Genomic DNA, 15,295 nt, shown 5'->3' with positions numbered 1-15,295 from the left:
GAGGACATTATGCTGAGTGAAATAAGTCAATCACAAAAGGACAAATATTGTATTAGTCCATTATTGTAAAAGTTAAGGAAAGGTTTATCTATGGAAGGAAATTTTCTTTGTTGGTTACCAGGGGTGGGAGGGGAGGGGAGGGAACACTGTTAGATGGATAGAGAAGTATTGATTTGGGTAAAGAGAAGGGCAATGTACCAAATGTGAGTGATCAATATGGTGGCATTGAGGAAGAGAAAGACATAGAGAGGTACATGGGAGGTGCAGACAACAAAGGGGAACCCTTTTGCACATACAGTACTACATTGTCAATGAAGGCAAACATGGGTATACGGGTGGATAGGTGGGTGGACAGGCTGAACTAGTAGGTATGTCTAAGAAGTGGGGAGTGTACCCAAGAACATGTATAAGGTTGGCAGACAACGGTCCTATAAGTTTATGTGTATGATCTGAATTCCCAGGTGTATCGTGTTGCTGATAAGACACAAGGTGGTAGTCACTGCTTGGTCACAGCCAGCTACCCAGAGGGACCGAGTAGTTGAACTTGTGGGCTCAGGACCATAGTCACAGGGACATCAAGCTCAGTTGGCATAACATACTACACAAAACATTGTTCTACCTCCTACTTTGGCAAGTAGTGACTGGGATCTTAAAAGCTTGGAAGCTGCCATCTAGATGCAACAATGGGTCTCTCCTCGTCCAGAGCAAAGGAGAATGAAGAAAACTCAAACTTCATAGATACAATCAGTCCTAACAACTGGTACACCATCCAATCTGCAGCCTGTACGACTATCAGACCAGAAGAACTAGATGGTGCCTGGCTACAAATGTCAATCTCTTGGAAGGGGATCTATGTAGGAGGTCCTGGATAGAGAGGGAGAACAATGTGGACAAAACTCAAAATCATTTGGAGAAAATAAGAAAGGAGTGGGGGGGTACCAGGTGTGCTGGTCCGATAGAGCTTATGGAACCACTGAGACTATGGCCCCTAGCAGCCCATCAGGTCTGGAATTGAACCCACACTTGTGGCTTCCAGCCAAGCAAAAGACAGGTATATGAGTTGAACATTTACCTGAGGTAAATACACTCCTTGGAGAGAACAGTGATAGGAGAAAGAAAGGGCTGCTTATGCATCGACCAGCAGATAGCTGAGGGGGCAGGAGGGCATGGAGGGATGGACACAGGGAAGAGGTAATTTTCGGTAGGAAGTGGGAGGGGAGCTGTTGCATTGTGGTGAATTGTGGTCAATGTCATGACAAAGTGTATGTGAACTGCTGTATGGGAAGTGAATTTGCTCTGTAAATTTTTACCCAAATCACAATAAAAATAAATTTAAAAAAAAAAAAAAAAACAACCCTGCCTTTTATTGGTTTAATGACAGATACATTTCTTTCTCCTATCCCTGACTCTTCTCCTTCCTCTTTTGCTCCAGGCAAATAGAGACCAATTGTTGTGCCTTGGATGGCTGCTTGCAAATTTTTAAGACTTCCGGCACTATGCAAGGAACTAGGAGGTAGAACAGAAGCACTAAAGCACTAAACGTATCATTAAGCCACTTAACTGGGATATCCCATGAAACCAGGACCCTCAACCTCCAAATGAAGGAGCCAAATTCTTAATGAGGCAGTGCTGCAGTACCTATTTATATTGGTACTTTTCTTTCTGTAGGATTGATTGCTAAAAGTAGAATCACTAAGGCAAATAACTTCTTCATCACCTTCCTTTCAAAGTAGCCAGGATAGCTGAAGTATATACTTTTTAAAAAATGCAATAAACAGTAAGGTAAAAATTGCCAAAGACTTAAGCACATTAAAGGCATTTTTATCTGTGTAGACATGTGAGGAAGTAATTAGAAAATTAGAAATAATGAAAAGAATGCTTGTCTTACAATTGATGGTAGAACTATTCCTCTTATTCTAGACTTCTACTTTAATCTGTTTCCCTAAAATGAGGTTAGTATTTTTGTCTGGTGGGAGAAAGCGAAGAACTGGTTTGGCCTGGCTGAACAGAGCATGAAGAACACATACTGGCCTGTAATCAAGTTCAACATCTATCTAACTAATAAAATAGGCATCATGACATTGTCAAGGTTGTCACATTCCCTGATTTTGCCCCTTGTCTCTAGCCAGTCTGGCTGTCAATGAAATGGTACATAGAGTCATACTAGGTAACCTCTCAGTGACCACCTGGCCCACAAAGTCCCTTATTTCCATAATTCTATTAGCTGTCATTTCTTAGCTCTAGTAGCATAGTGCCTAAGGCATTTGACTGCTAACCAGAAGGTTGGCGGTTCAAGTCCACCAGCCACTCTGTGGAAGGAAGACTGGGCAGTCTATTTCCATAAAGACTTACTGGGTTGGAAACCAGAGAGATCACTATGAGTTGGAGTCGACTCAATGACAGTGAGTTTGGTTTTTGGTTTGGTCATTCTTTATGGATCTTAATCTCAGAAAGTATAATATTATTGTATTAGGTGTACCTTACATACATGAAATCTTGCTTGATAGCGTTTGAATTTAAGTCTTTATGGAAAGTTTCAAGATCTGTAAATAAGTATTAACCCCTCCTTTGTTTTTTAGACTTCCTGGGAATGAAAATGATTGGTGAGCTTCTACGGATGTCAGGTGCCTTTTTCATGCGACGAACTTTTGGTGGCAATAAACTCTACTGGGCTGTATTCTCTGAATATGTAAAAACTATGTTACGGGTAAATGCAAATAATTATCAAGTACTTTCAATCTTTATTTTCTCTGATGTTTGCTATGAAATTTTATTTTTAAATGTTTAACTTCTGGATGAACTGCTTAGATATTTGTTTCTTCCCCTTCAAGGAATGTTCACTACCTCAGTAGTCTGTTTAATCTGTATGGCTCTTTTAAGTTATATTGTAAACTGTTTGTTTAGAGGGCTGGGGAGGGAGCTTGGGAAAATAAAAGAAGCATTTATCATTTTGAGAGTAGGCAATGGGTTTTGTGTTTTGTTTGTTTGTGTTTTCTCTTTAAAGACTGGTTATGCTCCTGTTGAATTTTTCCTCGAAGGGACAAGAAGTCGCTCTGCCAAGACATTGACTCCTAAATTTGGTAGGTCACTTACAGATTAGAAGACTGTTAACCTTCAGGAAAAAAAAGAAAAAGAAAAAGAAAAAGCTTTAAACATGGTCTCATCATAACTGCTCAATAACTTTTTGGCGAGATATTCTTTTCTTTATAACTGTTTCTTCAAGTTTAAGTGTTTATTTTTATGGGCTTTGTGTATATATAGTATGCACTTTTAGTATATTCCTGTGTGTACCCCTTACTTGCTGTTATTCAGTGTGTGTAATGAAACATTCTTCCATGTGTTTACAGGTCTTCTGAATATAGTGATGGAACCATTTTTTAAAAGAGAAGTTTTTGATACATACCTTGTTCCAATTAGCATCAGTTATGATAAGATATTGGAAGAAACTCTTTATGTGTATGAACTTCTAGGGGTTCCTAAGCCTAAAGAATCTACAACTGTACGTAAAGGATAGGCAGATTTGATTTTATTTGCATCTTGAGAACACTAATTTATACATTCACTAATTTCTAAATGTATATATACCTTTTTATGTTCTTTCCCTCTGTTGTGCTACTGTTAGGGATTGTTAAAAGCCAGGAAGATTCTCTCTGAAAATTTTGGAAACATCCATGTGTACTTTGGAGACCCTGTATCACTTCGGTCTCTGGCAGCTGGGAGGATGGATCGGAGTCCATATAGCTTGGTTCCAAGGTACAAGGCTCTGTGTTTTGTTTGTTTGTTTTTTCAATTGTTGTAAAAGTATATATCACATGACTTTTGTCAGTAAAGGCTGTGTTTTTATGAACTTATATAGAAATAAGGATTAAAATCTAAAAGTTTGAATTGTGATTCTTGAGTTGACCACTTCTAGGATTGAAACTTGGTTTACCTGAGGTCACACAGCAAATTGTTGAGAAAGCTGTATCATTACATTTTCTCCAGTGGAAAGCTTCGATTAAAGAAGAATTATATGTTTGCCCAAAGAGTGATTAGCTGCAGGATATATTTGTCAAATATGCAAAGTCAAACAATGGTCATTCTTCTCAGGGAACCAGCTCCCTACTAACTTAAAAGTGGTAAGATTCATTTTAAACCAGTGTTTGTACAGAAATTGTTGAGAGCTATTGATAGACCAGCCAAAGTATGTGCTAAGTGTTATTTTTGATCCTAGAAAGGATTGAGTAAGAATAATGAACAGTAATGAGTGGGATTTAGTCCTTGTTCTTAAGAAGTTTACAGTTTTATGGGAAAATAAATGCATTAGGTTCTTTTAGGATACAAGGTCCAGATGAATATGTGGGTTTCTTTAATTTAAAGAAATATACATGAGAAGTAAGGGAGACAGAAACCATCGGCCCAACCAGGCCTCACAGTACTACAGTATCATTCAGAAGTTGTCTGCAGCTCTCAGTCTCACAGCAGCTATTGTGCCTTAACCACAGTTTCATTAGTCATCTCTGAGGCATGTGTTCACTTTTAGTTGCCATAGCTTTCTCTGTGCAGATCTCAAATTGAGTTGCACAGTTATTATCTAGTATAGGGCACCCTTCCTAGCTACAGTTTTCACATTACGTCACTTTATCATCTGGATGCTTTTAGGACAAGTATGTAACCCTGCTCTAACCAGCTTTCTCTGAGTCCCCAGTATCACGCATTTCAAGGTTTAGGAATCCATGCACAAAGAGCCTTGAGGAATATAGAAGCATTTACTTGACAAAGTACTCTCTCTGAAGCTTCTTGGAAGAGGGCCATGTCAGGCAAACTCTACAGCCTATCCGGTGCGAACATAAACAGTTGTAATGTAATCTGATAAGTGTGTTCAATATACTATGGATTCCAAAAAGGCAAAGTAGTTACTTCTACTGGGAGCAGGATCAGTTTTCACAGAATTGTTGGAGTCTATTTATAAAGCAACAAAGATTTTTTTGTCTGGAACCAAGAATAGTAGGACCTTCTTCCCTTAAGTAATTTTATCATCTCTGAAGAGGATACCCTGGAGTAGTATGGACAGTTTACACTGTAGTAAACCATTTGATCTGAAAGAATCTGGTTGGCATAAAGTATGAGAAACCTTCTAAAAGGTCTGTTTTCTTCTGTTCCCCTCTCCATTCACATTTTTCTAGGTGGCAGAACTGTAATTTGTTGTTTTGTACTCTTTCTTTTAGACATATTCCTCAGAAACAGTCAGAGGACATGCATGCCTTTGTCACTGAAGTTGCCTACAAAATGCAGCTTCTACAAATTGAAAACATGGTTCTGAACCCATGGGCCCTAACGGTTGCTGTTTTGCTCCAGAATCTGCCATCCATGAACTTTGATGCTCTCGTTGCAAAGACCTTGTGGCTGAAAGGTTTAACACAGGCATTTGGAGGATTTCTCACCTGGCCTGGTACATACGTTTGATATACGTGATGAATACTAGCTTTTTTTATTTCTTAATTCAGAAATGTTGTAATTTAGACGTGATAAAGCGTAAAAGACTTTGAACAAAACATTGCTGAGAGAGAGAAAGAAAACCTGATTTTTTTTTTTTTTTTTAATCACTAAACCAAACCAAATTCACTGCTGTCGAGTCGAACCAGACTCAGAGCAACCCGTCCTTGGGTTTCCAAGGCAGTGTCACCATAGAAGTAGATTGCCTAACCTTCCTTCCGAGGAGTGGCTGGTGGGTATGAACTACCAGCCTTCTAGTTAGCAGTCAAATGCCTTAGGCACTATGCTACCAGAGGATGTTAAATGCAGCATGTTGATTACTTGAGAATACATGCCATTTGCCCCTACTGGATTTCAAATAGCTTGAGGATTAGAGTATCATCTTCTTGCATCTAGCAAAGTTGACAGTAAATACATGAATCCTTTGTGTTCTGTATATTCTTCCTTCCATGCCTTCCTCTATTTATACATTATTATATTTGCAACTATGGAAATACTTGCCTCAATGGGTTATAAGGATTAAAAGGTTGGTCTTGTAGGACTTTATACAATTCTTTGATAATAAGTACTTTCTAGAAACTTTGAATTACTATGATAGGAGTTTGGGATGTATATGGCAATAGTTGGGAGCTCTGGTGGCATAGTGCCTAAGCCACTTGACTGCTAACCAGAAGGTTGGTGGTCAAACCCACCAGCCACTCCTCAGAAGGAAGACTGGGTGATCTACTTCTATAGCATACCACCTTGGAAACCCAAGGAGGGGTCACTATGAGTCAGAGAAGACTCGACGGCACATAACAACAACAACATGGCAATAATTAGCTTAAGTTGTTTTTAAGCTCTTTGATTTAAAAGTGTAGAGACTATAGTTGGAAATGTAAATCTTTTTTTTTTTAATTTTTATTGTGATTTGGGTGAAAATTTACAGAGCAAATTCATTTTCCATACACTAGTTCATACACATTTTGTTTTATGACATTGACTGCACTTCCCTACAGTGTAACAGCTCTCTTTCCACTTCTTCCCTATAGTAACCTCTTCCCTGTGTCCTTTCCTATGCATTCCTGCCCCCTGAGCTATGTCTCTGTGCAAACACTGCCCTTCTATTCTCCCATGATTGATTATTTTAAGGAGTGTGTCTATGTGATATAAATGTTCACCCTATATGCCTCTCTGTTTTTGGCTGGAAGCCACAGGAGTGAGTTCAATTCCAGACCTGAAGGGTAACTATGGGCCATAGTCTCAGGGGTCTCACCAGGCTCTATCAGACCTGTAAGCCTGGTCTTTTTTATGATTTTGAATTTTGTTCCACATTGTTCTCCCACTCTATCCAGGATCTGATCCCTCTCCATGGTAGCTTGCACCATCTAGTTCTTCTGGTCTCATGGTCATATAGGCTGAGGTTTGCATGGTCCCCTAGTCCCTTGGACTAATTATTTCCATATGTCTTTGGTTTTCTTCATTCTTCTTTGCTCTGGACAAGGAGAGACCCATTGTTGCATTTAGATGGCCATTTGCAAGCTTTTAAAAGACTCCAGTCACTACTCACCAAAGTAGGATGTAGAACAATGTTTTTGTGTAGTATGTTATGCCAATTGAGTTTGATGTTCCCCAAGACCGTGGTACTAAGTCCGTAGGTCTGACTGCTCACTCCCTCAGGGTAGTTGGCTGTGGCTAAGAACTTATCATAACTTTGCCGCTTGTTAATTCTATTATATATATGAATATTCTTAAAGCAATACAAATAAGTATGTAGAAATACCATCTGTCAAGCTCTTATGTGATCATAGGTATATTTCCTTTTGCCTAGACATATCTTAATCATTCAGTCCGTCTATCCATCTAAGAAATATAAATCTTTTAAGACCATGTATTTATACCAGTACCTACTGTTGGTTCATCAAGTCTATGTTGAATACTACCAGGTACTACCAGGAATGCAAAGATGATGAGTAAGAAGCAGTTCCTATTCTTGAGGTTCTCCTGGTTTATAGAGGGTGGAAGTAGGTAGGTAATATTTTAGCTAAGTAATAAGGATTAAGTGAAATAAAGATAAAGAGCTATTGACAAATTGCAGAGGGTTGCTTTGAATACTGTGTAGGAAAGGGCCCACAGTCAGATTTCATAAAAGGGACTTTTGAACTGTTCTTGATGTAAAAGTAGGAGCTCTTCAAGAAGACAAGAGAGAGAAGAGGATTGCTATCATAGGGATTAGGAAACATGAGCTAGCACTGGGTATTCATTGACTTACAAGAGTTTGGTGATAGAATGTTGTTCATGAGTTGGGGTGCTATGGAAAATAAGAATGAAAAGGCCTTCATACCTTAGGGATCTGGCCTGAAATCTATAGGTGATATGAACCAATACAGGAGTTTAAGCAGGAAAGTACCAGGTAGGCATTCAGGGAACAAATACGTATCAGTTTCAAAACTGGACATTAGTGGGCAGGAGGCAGGGAGACAAGTGAGAAGCCTGTGCTGCCTGGATGAGAAGTAAAGACTGACCCCCAGCAGTAGCAGAGCTAAGAGATGTATAATAGGAACTACTAACAAAATTGGCAATTAGTTGAATGTCAGTCACCAATAGGGAAATAAAGATGAATTGGGCGTCTCTTCTCAGCATCTTAATGGTCAAATAGGGGGCAAATTATATGTTAACTATAAATCAAGGTATATATAATAATATATATAATATAATAAAGAACAGGTAAAATGCTAAATTCAAAACTAATTGGCCCAGGTACATAGGAAAACATGGCACCTTCTTTAAGATGTTTGCTTTTTCAAGATGGGATAATTATGTGGCCAATCCATTCTTAAGAGTATCTGTTCAGCTGTTATAATAACTCTAGATGCTATGAAGTGAGAGTTAATTAATAAGTATTAGTAATATTTAAGGTGATTAAGTAAAATTCCAAATTTATAACATTGTTTTTTCTTTTACTCAGAATATTCCACATTCCTAAGCATTCTCATATATAGAGCTTTTAATGATGATTTCATGTATCATTAACTTGAGCAAGCCAAGTTCAAGAATGAATGTGATATTGTCCAGGAAAAAAAAAAAAGCCTCTTATTTGTCCCTTCTATAAAGCACTCGCAGAACTTGTTGTCTGTTATTTCCCTTGCAGAGAATATTTTTAAATATCACCAACTCTTCGTTAAGCTTCTATAAGTCTAATTCCATGACTATCTCTGGGTCAGTATAGTATCTGGTGATAAGTTACCTGACACTATTAGTGGTCTGCTACTTCAGTTATCTTTGGTGCTGGAGAACAGATCTTCTCTGTGCATGCTGAGGTGTGATGCTGGGACAGTGCTTCTTTGGGTTGCCCTTTGAGCCACCAGCAAACTAGTATTGGTCTCAGTAGGCTTTGTGTAAGGGGCCCTGGTGATGCAGTGTTTAAGCAGTCACCTGCTAATCAAAAAGTCAGTGGTTCAAACCCACAAGGGTGTGAACTCCCTCCCACGTGGGAGAAAGAAGAAGCAGTCTACTTCCATAAAGGTTACAGCCTTGATAACTCTGTGGGGCAATTCTACTGTCCAATAGAGTGACTGAGTCAGAATTTACAACAGCAGTAGGTTAGGCTTTGTGTGTGTGTGTGTGTGAAATACATTTCAAATATATATAATATTTTTGTGTACATGTAATACTTTTTTTTGCCAACCACACCCTCCCCCAAGATGTTTTTGTAAGCACATTATGCTCATTTTTTTACAAATTGCTGTAAAAAATCGGCATAGTGTGCTTACAGAAATACTTTAGGGAGAGGTCATGGTTGGCAAAAAATATACAATTCAAGTGTTATTTGCATAAAAATACAGAACTCATACACTCATCATAGACCTACTTATCTAAGTATTATTAAGTTCTCATACATGTGATTTTTCTAATTCTGTAATTCACTACTAAAAACCTTTGGATACTGTTAGTTCCTAAGGTAGACAGAGGAAGTGTTGGTTTTTAAGGTGAGAATTTATGTGCATTTCAAAAGGGCTGAGAAATTTGGAAGTGGATAAGAAAGTATGTTACATGTACTTAGAGATTTGATTTATAAAATAGTACTTTAAAATATCTTTTGTGTGTGGCATCATTATCTCAGTTGGTAGACACCAGTACCTGGTGCTGGAAAATAATTATCTTTCAAGTAACTAGAGTGAATGCAGACAGGGCCTAAACTCCCAGCAGTGGCTCATCTCATATCTTTGCTGTTTGCCTGAATACATTGTCTTTGTGTGTAGATAATGAGCCTGCTGAAGAAGTTGTCCAGTCCAACATTCTTCTGCATTCCAACATCGCCAGCCTTGTCAAAGATCAGGTGATTTTGAAAGTGGACTCTGGAGAGTCAGAAGTGGTCAGTGGACTTACTTTTCAACACATTACTCTCCTCACATGCTCAGCTTATAGGAACCAGTTGCTCAACACTTTTGTCCGTCCATCCTTAGTAGCTGTAGCCCTGCAGATGACACCTGGCTTCAGGAAAGGTAACTTTGTGAAATGTGATCTAGAATTTTGGAGGAGACTTAGACATTCAGTTTATTGTACGCAGCAACATGTGAAGCCTTTTTAATACTTAGGTGCATACATAGAACATGCACAACACTGTGGAAAGGAGCCTTTAGTACTTAGAAGACCTTACATTTTCCCCCTAAATACATGGCCATCTGCTTACAATTTTGAAATTGGAAGAAACCTAAAAAATCATCAAATCTAAATCTCTAAATAAGAAAAATTAGGCCTATCAAGTTGCATAATTTCTTAGGGAAGGATCTGGAAGTAGAACACAGTTTTCTGGTTCCTGGTCTGATGCTCTTTATACTGTAATAGTGCCCTCATCTGACAAAGGCAAGCAGGATACGTGAATAGTCAAAAATTTTATGTGTGTTTACTGTATGTACAGTAGCATCCTAGTTGCAGTGAACAGTATAGTATGAACATGAGTAAAGCACAATTCTTGATCATAAGGAGCCTGTAGTCAAGACCAGCAGTTCTGGGCTACACATTAGAATTACTGATGAAGTGAACCCCATTCCCAAAGATTCTGATTTAATTGGTCTAGGGTATTGCCCAGACATTGATACTTTATTTCCAAAGCTCATCTGGTGATTCTAAGGCTAAGCCAGAGCAGAGAGGCACTAGTCTCAGCCATACATTTTTAGCCTTAGAAAGAATATTAGAGGTCCTGTGGTCTGTTGCCCTCATTTTTTAGTGATGATACTGACGCCGGGAGTGGTTAAGGTGATTTGGTTCAGGACATAGAAAACTCAAGTCTCAAATTCTGTTCTACCTAAGGTTTCTTGAATGGATCCATGAATACTTAAGAGGCCCATAAATGGACTTTTAGGTTCTTATGAATTGCCTAGAATTGGAAGCAGTGTTTTGTATCTCTGTGCATGCGTACTTCTCTAGTGAGAAAGTTCAAAGAATATATCAGAGAGATGAAGAGTCCTGCAGGGCCACCTCAGATGGGCACCGCTAACCTACCTGTCTGCACAGCAGGACAGTTTTGTCTGTCATTGTGTACTGGCATACTCTAGTGCTGAGGATGGAGTAAAAGTATTGGGAAACAGGAATATATAGGGGATAAGAAGTCAGTTCCTTTCTTTCTCTACTAGGGAACCATTGGGATAGAAGAAAGTAGAGTCCCTGGCTTTTAAGGAATGTGGTACCCTGCCTATTACCAGACTGACTGATTAAATGATTTGAGGACTGGGGATAATTTAGATTCAGCCTTTAAAACTGTGTTAGGCCATAGTTTGCTGTGTAGATAAAATTTGGATTGGTTTCCTTGAGGCACTTAATTTTGTCCCTATGAATAAAAATATACTTTTGAAGTACTAGATTTGGGGATATTGTGGACTTCTCAGTGGTCCCTGAATGTTGAAAAGGCAGTGTTGTAATTTTATGTAATAAATTTATTTCCAGAGGATGTCTACAGTCACTTTTGCTTTCTACGTGATGTTTTTTCAGATGAGTTCATCTTCCTACCAGAAAATGCACTGAAGGTAAGTCCCTCAGCTAAAGAGTGTAGTGTTTGCAGTGTAAATTCTGGAAGTGTTGACCACAGATTCATGAGCTAATCTCAGATAGTGCATCTTCGTTTTCTTCAAGGCTGAGTGGGGCTGACCTAAAAGGAAACGTGGGTACTTATACTTCACCACATACCTCACTTGATTCTTGGTCAAGTTTAGATTAGTATGGATTATGTGGTGAGAGGAAGGTCATCCTTTGAATGAGTAGGACAGCCTCTGTAAATAAACCACTACTATTTTAGGAAAAATATTAAAATCAGTTTTCTATTAACAACTTACCAATGAACTAACCAGGCAGTTTCCTTTTCCTGTAAAAGCAAAATGTGGTGATATAGCCTGATAGCATATCCGGTGATGAGTAGTCTGGCTTCTGCAACTGGAGTGCTAGTCTGTGAGGGTAAGGATAATAGAATAGACAAAAGGTGGTCCTTGAGTGTTATGTTAAGGGGAACAGATCTTATTCCATAGTGAATGGTTATGGAGCATGCCAGAGGTTTTTGGGTTTGAAGCGTAACAGTGACATCATCAGATCTGTATTTGTGTGTGTGTGTGTGTGTGTGTGTGTGTGAGAGAGAGAGAGAGAGAGTGAGATTTGGGTGAAAGTTTGCACACCAAATTTATTTTCCATACTATAGTTTATATACATTTTGTTTCATGACATTGACTGCAGTCCCCTTAATGTAACAGCTCTCTTCCCATTTCCTCCCTCTGGTTATCCTTTCCCTATGTCGTTCTTGCCTATGCATTCCTGCCTTCTAAGCGGTTTCCCTATACAAATACTGCCTTTCTGATCACCCATGGTTGATTGTTCTAAGGAGAGCACCTACCTGGTGTAAATGTTCACCTTATATGTTTGTCTGGTGTTTGGCTGGAAGCCATGGGAGTGAGTTCAATTCCAGACCCAAAGGGTGACTGTAGGCCATAGTCTCGGGGGTTTCACCAGCCTTTATCAGACCAGTGGCCCCGGTGTTTTTTATAAATTTGAGCTTTGTTCCATGTTTTTATCCCACTTTATTCAAGATCTCATATTTTGATCCCTTTCTAAGTGGTTGACAGTGGTAGCTAGGCTACCACTAATTCTTCTGGTCTCGGGGTCATGTAGGCTGAGGTTCATTTGGTCCTCTAGTCCCTGGGACTAATTGTTTCTGTGTGTCTTTGGTTTTCTTCATTCTGTTTTGCTCCAGACAAGGAGAGACCAGTGGTTGCATCTTAGATGTCTTCTTGCAAGCATTTAATGCCCCAGTCACTACTCATCAAAGTAGGATGTAAAACGTTTTTGTGTAGTATGTTATGCCAGTTGAGCTTGATGTCCCCCATGACCATGGTGTCACACCCATGGATCCAGTGACTCGTTCTCAGGTCTGTATATTTTAAGAGAACATAGTGTACGGAGAAAGGGTTGGTGGGGCTAGACTGGGGTGGGGTGGGAGGGCAGCAAGGTGACTAAAGGCAGGAAAACCAATTCAGAAGCTTATACAGTTGTCTAGTTATAAAATGATGAGTGCTGAGCTCAGGGGCCTAAGAGGAGAGAATTTGAGAGACTTTGTTAGGGTAGAATTCCCAGAATTTGACAGTAGGGAGAGACAGGAGTTGAAGATAACTTCATGAGAACTGAATAGCTTGACCAAGGAAGGAATGTGTATTGAGAGGACAGGAGAGCCCTGAATGAAACCTAAGGAATTGATGGAAAAAGAGCTACCACCAAAAGAATTAAGAGAGGTGAGAAAGTAGCAGCCAGAGTTGTGAGTTTGAAGCTAGGGAACAGGGTTGCAACAAGGAAAGTGCTTAACAAATCAGATGTTGCAGGAAGGTTAAGGAAGAGAAGAACTGAAAAAATACTGTATTTGGTAATTGGGTTATTGACCTAACTGGGTTATTTCTGGAAATTGGTGGAAAAAGAAGTTAATAGCAGTGAGATAAAGTATAACTGGAAGATTATAAATAACATATGCTCTGTGGTGGCATAGTGCCTAAGGCATTTGACTGCTAACCAAAAGGCTGGCAGTTCAAACCTACCAGCCACTCCTTGGAAGGAAGGTTGGGCAATCTACTTCTGTAATGATACCGCCTCAGAAACCCAAGGAGGGGTTGCTATGAGTTGGATCCAACTCAGTGGCAGTGAGTTGTTTGTTTGGTTTTTTTAATGGTGGCATAGTGCCTAAGGCATTTGACTGCTAACCAGAGGGCTGGCGGTTCAAACCCACCAGCCACTCCTTGGAAGGCGGGTTGGGCAATCTACTTCCATAGAGATACTGCCTGGGAAACCCAAGGAGGGGTCACTATGAGTCCAGACGACTTGATGGCAGTGAGTTTGGTTTAGTTTGGTATGGTACTTTAAAAAGTCAGGCGAGGAAAAGTAGATGTGAGATAGCTTCACAAGAGAAAATTATTGAGAAGTGTCTTTTTCTTGTTAGAGAAAAGAGAATCTTGAGCAGTAGGCTCTTGGATGAGTGATTATTTATTTGATGAAGCAGATTCTGGAAAGAAACTAGAAGTATTGAATTTAAAAGCACTGATAAAGTGATGAGTCTTTGAAGAAGGAAGTTAGAGAACTTCATTTCTTAAGGCCCCTCCCTCTCAGTGGAGCAGAAGAGAAGGTGGTCAAAGGAAAAACCTAAGGCAGAGGCAGAGGAAGAGAAGGCTTGGAACTGAAGGAGGATGGAGCAAGAAAGGGGGGAAACAAATCAGGCAAGTAACACTTGAGTGTAGAGGGAAGGTGAGAAATGCTAACTTACCATGGAAACAGTGTTCTTAAACAGAATTTGACAGTCCCAAAACAAAAGAACAACTGGGTGGAAAAAGAAACACAACTGCTGTCCAGTCAGATCTGACTCCTAGCGACTCCTCCTTGGGTTTCTGAGGCACTATCACTATGGAAGTAGATTGCCCAACCTTCCTTCCGAGGAGTGGCTGGTGGGTTTGAACTGCCAGTCTTCTGGTTAGTAGTAAAATGCTTTAGGCACTACGCCACCAGAACTCCTAACTGGGTAGAAGATGTTACGATCATAGCTGGTTATTTATACAGCTAGAGCTAGAGCCCAGTTTGTCCTGACTCTTACACCAGGGTCTCTTCTAGTAAATTATTTCATGTACCTGTTGAACCAACCAGTATGTGGAAGTTTGTTTTGTGTTCAGCTCTCACCTATAGTTTCTGGTGTGTTACTAACAGCATAGCTTTGAAATGAGACTCTTTGAAATTTCTCACCTTACTTAATAAATGTCTACTTAAGTTGCTTACTGACTTGCAAAACTAACTTGACATGTTATAATGAGCCTCTAAGGGACTTGAGTAACCTCTCACCATCTTATCTCATGTGTGGTCTTAAATCATTGATTAGATGAAAGCTTTAATGGAAAGAGCCAGCTTTCTGGTTAGCAATCAGATGCCTAGCGGTCAAATGCCTTAGGCACTACGCCACCAGAGCTCCTGTGGAAAGAGTCAAACAAAAAAAAAGCCATTGCCTTTGATTGGATCCAATCCGACTCATAACGACCTCTCCTTGGGTTTCCCCGGCAGTATCACTATAGAAGTAGATTGCCCAATCTTCCTTCCAAGGGGTGGCTGGTGGGTTTGAACCATCAGCCTTCTGTTTAGCAGACAAATGCCTTAGGCACTAGGCCACCTGTGATAGTTGAAGATCTGTCAACTTGGCTGGACTTCACTTGTGAGTGGTGTTTCCCATGATGGATCACATGACTACGTCCTAAGCGGCCGGTCAGTCTAGGGGGAGTTTCCCCAGGGGTGTGGCCTACCTGTAATACTATCCCAGGAACAAACTGGAAAAAAC

The 15,295-nt window shown here is 39.7% G+C and overlaps 1 protein-coding gene across 1 annotated transcript in view; it reads left to right on the top strand.

The window, feature by feature from the left end:
• The window catches only part of GNPAT (glyceronephosphate O-acyltransferase), a 93,096-nt gene that overhangs the window by 58,611 nt on the left and 19,190 nt on the right, over positions 1 to 15,295 (top strand). The window contains exons 5-11 of the mRNA XM_007938487.2: positions 2,580 to 2,707; positions 3,005 to 3,080; positions 3,348 to 3,499; positions 3,623 to 3,753; positions 5,208 to 5,431; positions 9,717 to 9,959; positions 11,401 to 11,480. Of these exons, the coding sequence (XP_007936678.1) occupies positions 2,580 to 2,707; positions 3,005 to 3,080; positions 3,348 to 3,499; positions 3,623 to 3,753; positions 5,208 to 5,431; positions 9,717 to 9,959; positions 11,401 to 11,480 (1,034 nt within the window). The remainder of the gene's footprint in view (positions 1 to 2,579; positions 2,708 to 3,004; positions 3,081 to 3,347; positions 3,500 to 3,622; positions 3,754 to 5,207; positions 5,432 to 9,716; positions 9,960 to 11,400; positions 11,481 to 15,295) is intronic.

Source organism: Orycteropus afer, unplaced genomic scaffold, assembly GCF_000298275.1.
Source record: "Orycteropus afer afer isolate SDZICR_OR568_19922 unplaced genomic scaffold, OryAfe1.0 scaffold00050, whole genome shotgun sequence".
NCBI lineage: Eukaryota > Metazoa > Chordata > Mammalia > Tubulidentata > Orycteropodidae > Orycteropus > Orycteropus afer.
This window is presented reverse-complemented; position numbering and strand designations above follow the sequence as displayed.